Consider the following 7,004-nt stretch of genomic DNA (forward strand, 5'->3'; position numbering starts at 1 on the left):
CCACTCAGGACTGTATGCTTGTCTTTTCACGTTCATATGTATATTTATATTTAGTCCCATGTCTTTGTGTTCATCTGTGTATCTTAATAGTTTTGTTATCATATCTCTGTTTCTACACTGATTTTATATGTTGTTTCTTGTATATTTGCTGCTATGATAACTCAGTTTCCCTCTGAGATCAATAAAGTTTCTCTGATTCTGATGAAGACGAGTGTATTAGAAACAGCTCGTCCTTGTGGAGAAGCAGCAGCGTGACGAGCTGATGATGTTAACAGGGAAGTGGTGAAGCTGAAGGTATCACTCTGCTGTCGGTCTCCAACATGACAACATGCCGACTTCATCTGTCGCTCTGCTCCTCGGTGAGTCAAACCCTCCCTTCTTCAATTCTTTATCACAGCTCCAACACACACTAAAGGTCAAAGGTAAAGAGCCTATTTTCAGCAGCTGGAAGCTCTCGCTGATAGTTTCTCTCACATGAAATCTGTTCAGATCTGTTGGTTTTGTTTTCCTTAGTGAGAAGAAGTGATCACTACTTCTTTTGTTTATCTAAGGCTGGTTGTATCTGATATTTGTTTGTGTGTTTGGACAGAAATCAAGTAGTGTATTTCCTGTAAGCACCTCATATTTAACTCGAGTGCATGAAGATACAGCAAATGACAGAAAACTGTTTCAACTGCATAAACTCTTTAAAATTTAGAAGTTTAACTCTGCGTTTCTCTGTAATCTGGACTGACTCACAGAGCTGAAGCTTCATGTCGTGTCTGTAAGAGAGGAAAGTGACCTGTTTTCATCAAACATTAACCTTTACTCAGGAAACCACGGCTCCTAGCTGCATGTACCACATGTTCTCCTTATCTGCCTGTTGTAATCATCACTTCCTCTGTTCAGACCAGATTGACTGAGTCTAACTAAATGACTGAAGATAGTTGGTTTTCCAGAATTAACGTCGGATTTTCCTCATTTTCTGTACGCTTTGTTAATTTTCTGATGGCGATTTAGACGAGCGGGACTCAAACGACTGTAATGTTTACTAAACAGATTTTTCAGGTTGCTCACTCAGCAGCTGATATTGCCAAAGTCGCCTAACTTTAATCCAGTGATCTCGGTGGTTTGATGGTTCATTAACTCTGATTGCTTTTTAAATGTCTCTGTTTTACTTAGCCAGTAAGAGCTGATTGGGCCTAACCTACCTTCGCCAGCACTGGCTATGGGAACCTGCTAATGTTGGGTTTAATGTTGTGATTAGTAGAATCTGTAGTTTTTTACTTACTGAACAACTACTTAGAAACCTGCAGACGTATCGATATAAAAGAATTAGGGCCTGCAAAACAAGCAGGTCAACCCCAGCAGTTTTAACTGGTCCTGATATAAAACTGCTAGGACAGGTTACTCTCTCCTGGGAAGTTGGCTGCAGCCATGTGGATTTCTGAATGGAAGAGATCCATGTACATGCCGATTTTTTAATCATCCAATGCATTAAAAAACAATAGTCATAAATAAAGTGTTTTGGCTTGTGATTCCTAAATAAACACACTAACACTAGCTACACATTTTTAAAGGGTGCAAATCCAAGTCTCCTATTCAGTGACTCTGGTCTCCAGAGCTGAAAATAGGTTTGAGGTTCTTTTGAGAATTCTGAAGTTGGTTTAGTCTAAAATGCCTGAGTTGAGAGCAGGTTCGTGTAATTTCAGAGTTTCTACCTAAAAAGAAATGAAAAGGAAAAATAGTCCATTTGAATTCAACTCGAGCATTTTACACCAAATCTGCTTGATCAGGTTTGAATGATGTTTCCAGAACCACACAGGAACAGATTACAATTCCCTGCCCTCTGACCTTCAGTGACCTCTGACCTGTTGCAGGTGTGTGTGTGCTGCTGCTGTCTGCACTGACTGTTTGTGCAGGTGAGTAGATGAAGTGCACCATGGTCCAGGACAAACACTGAGTGTAAACACTGATAGAAACTGTCCGTCTGTCCTCCAGTCTCTCTGAGCGTCAGTCCAAACCTTCAGCAGTTCTTCACAGCAGCCTCAGTGTCTCTGACATGTGACGGTCAGCTGGGCTCTGATGGATGGACGGTGAAGAGGGACACAGGAAGTGGGACTGAGTCATGTGGAGCAGGGGGGCGGGGCTTCGGGAGGTTCAATGGTTCATCCTGTTTGTTTGATGAGTTCAAGCCAGTCAGTGGAGTTTACTGGTGTGAAGGTGAAGCTGGAGAGAAGAGTGAAGAAGTCAACATCACTGTATCAGGTAATGAAGTCATTCATTTCATCAGACTAACAGCAGACTGTTATACCACCTCTACATCACTCTGTGGGTCTTTTCCTCAGATAAACAAGTGATCCTGGAGATCCCTGCACTTCCTGTGAGGACAGGAAGTGATGTCACTCTACGCTGTAAATACAAAACTGGTCGCACAGTCACAGCTTATTTCTACTTTAATGGACGTCCTGTTAGACCTACATCAGAGAAACTCATCACCATTAACGTGCAGCAGTCTGATGAAGGTCTCTACTGGTGTTCTACTGATGAGTTTGGATCATCTCCTCAGAGCTTTCTGAGGGTCAGAGGTCAGAACACTGACATCACTTCCTGTCTGCTGAGCTGATGATAAATTTACTGAATCAGCGTCATTATCTCTCCTGCAGGTCCTCTTCCTCCCACAACAACAACAACAACAACAACATACACTGATGTCTCCCATCCACCTTCTCCTCCTCTTCCTCCTCCTCCTCTCCAGCCCTTCATCATCCCAGTCGTAGCTGTTGTGGTTTCTCTGGTTCTTGCGTCTCTGGTTCTGGTTCTGGTCCGGCTCCTTTGGAAGAAACACACAGGTATAGAGTCTGTCTGACCCAACTGAGCACTTGTAAGTGAAGCAGTATACATGTATGTATGTGATTCTTGGTCTTATCACTCTCATGCTGCCTTCGTGGCTCTGCCTAGTCCACAATGAGGCTCCTTCAAATGATGTCACCTACTCTGAGGTCACCAGTAGAGAGTCATCCAATAAGATGCCAGTCATCCAACCAGAAATGGTTTACTCCACCCTGAGGACAAACACTACAGGTACGGAAATGAGGGATAAAAGCAGGAAAACTAGAGATACACTTAGGTTAAATCATCTTTTGTGATGTTGTATAAATAAAGCCAGAATGCAATGATTTGTGTATCTTATAAAACCATATTTTAATAAATAGAACACAGTAAAGGGATTGAATGCACAAATGGAGAAAAAGCAGGTGGTCCCAAAGACAAACAGGTGGAGGAACACTTCCTGAAACTGTTTCTGTGAGCAATGTTCACCTGCCTTCCACAAATGCAGGTTGAAGCTCTATAATGCAAAGAAGAACCACATGTGAGCATGCTCCAGAATCAGCCTCTTCTTTGTGGTTTTCTTATCTCAGCTCATTTCTTATCTCATGATAAAATATGGGTTTGTGAGATTTGCAAATCATTCAGTCTGTGTTTGCACAGGGTCCCTGTGGTTTTTAAGAATTGGAGTAAACTGTGGTCGTGGAAACATTGACTTATATTTTCCTCAAATGCATCAAAACAAAGAGGAACTGTGACTCAACGGCTTCACGCTTTATGAAACATAAACTTTCTTTAGTTTCCTGTCTGACAGTAAAACATGTTACTGGTTTCACATCTGAACCTTACTGTGGTCTCACTGCTCGAGTCGCAGTTTGTAAAAATGGGTCAGAGAAAACCATGGCAGCAATCCTGCAGCTCAGTCAGAACGCTGAAATGGAAGGAAGTGATTGGTGCATGATGTGGAAGATTAGTGTGTATGACACCATGCAGCACGAACTGTCTGATTGAACTCCAGTGTGAAAATGATTTGGGGAGATTTTGTCACAGCATGCAGCAGCACACTATGAATTTGAGGAGTGGACCCAAAATCCTGACACGAACGAACATAGAAGATAAACAAAAGGGGAGCTGTCTAACAAGGCTGATAAAAACATCTGAAATTAAAAGGCAGAGGTGAAGCTAAACAATAACATAAGCGTGGAACATGAAAGCACAAGCCACCGATGTTTCACTGGCATGTAAGTTTGGGGTTATACACATAAAAACAGGGGTTAGGCAATAAAGACTCTGTGAAAGAGACGATGAAGAGAGAGAAGAATTTGTTCAAGAATTACACCTCATAGTAGAAAGGAGCTGAGGAAGACTCACTTTGATTGACGAGGATGTTTCAGTTCACTGTGTTGGGGCAGCAGTCAGATGTAAAAGCACGTACATGGTGAAGTCACCTGAGTTTGTAGTTCCCAGAGTCGAGTGTTTATTTTCACCCACATCAGAACAGGTGCTGCTCGTGTGGTTAGCTGATGAGAGAAGCTGAAATCTTTGTGTGACAGAGCTTCCTTGTTGTGACCATGAAGTGTTTTATCTGTTTACCTTTAGTTTAACAGCTGTTTGAATGATGTGGAGTCCAGAGAGTGCATGTCAGCAGATACTGAACCTGAAGCTTTGCTGAATCATATTGTTTCACATTGTTCTTCGGTGTTATCAATAAAAAAAAATAATAGTTTGACTTGAGTTCAGCAGACAAGGTTTGATGGGAACTCCAAGTTCACAGTGAGATGAAAATGAATCCCAGATGTTCGGTCACACAGTGGCTTGTTTCTGTCTTTGATTCCTTCAGCGCAGTGACCAACGTGCATGACTGTCCCATTTTTACAGAAGGTGGAGGAACCACAGACGCCACAGAAGAAATTAAAAAGTGAAAGAAACGACGAGTTTCTCTGTGTAAACAGGAAGCTGAGGACAGACCTGCAGATGTGTCGGTCTCACCGTGGGAACATTTACAGTCATCAGCTTCCTCCTTTCTTCATTCACTCCCATTTAATCCAATCAATGGAGTCATGATGGCAGCAAGTGAGGAAGGCGTCCTGTTTCCAGTTCCTCCAGAGAAACCAGGAGGAGGAACTGAAGAGATCAAACTGCTGCTGGTTTGAGTCTCTGCAGCTTGAACTCTGACAAAGGTCGTCTACGATGGAGCTGCTTCCTTCATTTCAATCTGATCAATACTCTGAACTCCTGCTGTAATTTCAGCAGGTGTGATTTAACACAGATTTAATGAACAGACAGATCTGCATCGATCAGGAACTTTCCTGTTTATATCAGGAAGAGAGGGGGCACACTTAATTATCTCTTTGGGTACAGCCAGTGATTTTCAGGAGGGGCCCAGCAGTAATAAATGCATCAACTAGTTTTTCAGCATTTTACTCTAAGATGGGAAGTTCTGTTTTTGGAGACAGCAGAATCTGAATGCTTCGTTATCTTTGATTTATTTAATATTCTTATTGGTATCTGAATATTGTGCTGGAGTGGACAGGGGTTAAGGGAAAAAAAAGGCCCACTCCAACAAAACAAAGCACACTTAAATCATACACAACGCCTGAAAGACAAAACAGACAAAACTCAAACAAATGTACATTTTTACAGAGTGTGTTTGTGAGTGTCTGTGTATGAGTGTTTGTCATGAAACGTACTTGAAAGGTGAAATTCTGTAATGACTGTAAAAATGTAATAATTATGATGCGATTAAAAAGGAGAAACAAAGGCTGCACAGCACATCCAGGTCCTGCCAGCTGTGGCTCTGCAGCTCATGTCCCCAAAGGACAGAGACGACTGTACTGCTTAAGTGGAACGAGGCAGCTTGAGTGATTAATATGAAACTGATATGACAAAATACTGCAGAGGATGACACACATGACAGATTACAGTCGTAACCAAGAGCTTCGGTTTTATCAATGTTTAGTTTGAGAAAGTTTAAGGACAACAATGATTTAACTTCCATGAGGCAGTCGCAGCAGGAGATGGGTGGAATTATGTTTGTAAGAAATACACAGCTGAGTGTCGTCTGCATAAAAATCAAGGCTAATATTATATTTCCAATATATGTGGCAGATTTGAAGTGTGTAAATTATGAATAAAAACCTGCAGACGTATCGATATAAAAGAATTAGGGCCTGCAAAACAAGCAGGTCAACCCCACCAGTTTTAACTGGTCCTGATATAAAACTGCAGGGACAGGTTACTCTCTCCTGGGAAGTTGGCTGCAGCCATGTGGATTTCTGAATGGAAGAGATCCATGTACATGCTGATTTTTTAATCATCCAATGCATTAAAAAAAAAATAGTCATAAATAAAGTGTTTTGGCTTGTGATTCCTAAATAAACACACTAACACTAGCTACACGTTTTTAAAGGGTGCAAATCCAAGTCTCCTATTCAGTGACTCTGGTCTCCAGAGCTGAAAATAGGTTTGAGGTTCTTTTGAGAATTCTGAAGTTGGTTTAGTCTAAAATGCCTGAGTTGAGAGCAGGTTCGTGTAATTTCAGAATTTCTACCTAAAAAGAAATGAAAAGGAAAAATAGTCCATTTGAATTCAGCTCGAGCATTTTACACCAAATCTGCTTGATCAGGTTTGAATGATGTTTCCAGAACCACACAGGAACAGATTACAATTTCCTGCCCTCTGACCTTCAGTGACCTCTGACCTCCTGTTGCAGGTGTGTGTGTGCTGCTGCTGTCTGATGAAGTCTGATGAAGGTCTCTACTGGTGTTCTACTGATGAGTTTGGATCATCTCCTCAGAGCTTTCTGAGGGTCAGAGGTCAGAACACTGACATCACTTCCTGTTTAAAGCCAATCTGCTAAGCTGATGATAAACTGACTGAACCAGCTTCCTCATCTCTCCTGCAGGTTCTGTGACACCAATCTCTGTTGCAACAACAGAAAGAGCAACAACAACAACAACCACCATCACCACTCATATCTCCCATCCTCCTCCTCCTCCTCCTCCTCGCGTTCAGCAGGAGGCATGGATGATGAGCGGCGATAAACTTGCGAGAAGCAAGTTATGCTCAACTCCACCGGTGGATTCTGACAGCGTGGAAAAGTGTGAAAACATCCATGATCACCAACGGATTTCGAAGGGCTGGACTGCTGCATGATGGAGAGGAGGACACCGCCACGGCCCTTCAGAGGGTGTTCG

The 7,004-nt window shown here is 42.2% G+C and overlaps 1 protein-coding gene across 1 annotated transcript; it reads left to right on the forward strand.

Moving 5' to 3' along the window:
* Positions 1 to 328: 328 nt before the first annotated feature.
* On the forward strand, positions 329 to 5,187 carry LOC146578203 (uncharacterized). Its single transcript, XM_085268607.1, has 7 exons — positions 329 to 359; positions 1,860 to 1,901; positions 1,981 to 2,247; positions 2,328 to 2,567; positions 2,646 to 2,831; positions 2,941 to 3,063; positions 4,687 to 5,187. Exons 1-7 carry the CDS (start codon positions 329 to 331, stop codon positions 4,728 to 4,730), a joined length of 933 nt encoding a protein of 310 aa, XP_085124733.1. The 3' UTR covers positions 4,731 to 5,187.
* The last annotated feature ends 1,817 nt before the right edge of the window (positions 5,188 to 7,004 follow it).

Source organism: Mchenga conophoros, linkage group LG3 (assembly GCF_057382185.1).
Source record: "Mchenga conophoros isolate Kocher_MC1m ecotype Shallow Benthic linkage group LG3, M_conophoros_male_GT1.1, whole genome shotgun sequence".
Lineage (NCBI taxonomy): Eukaryota > Metazoa > Chordata > Actinopteri > Cichliformes > Cichlidae > Mchenga > Mchenga conophoros.

Excerpts from the sequence above, each read along its gene's own strand:
- LOC146578203 (XM_085268607.1), top strand. The coding sequence starts at position 329 with ATGCCGACTTCATCTGTCGCTCTGCTCCTCG. Across the intron at positions 360-1,859 it reads ATCTGTCGCTCTGCTCCTCG|GTGTGTGTGTGCTGCTGCTG; the intron begins GTGAGTCAAACC and ends GACCTGTTGCAG. Across the intron at positions 1,902-1,980 it reads TGCACTGACTGTTTGTGCAG|TCTCTCTGAGCGTCAGTCCA; the intron begins GTGAGTAGATGA and ends TCTGTCCTCCAG.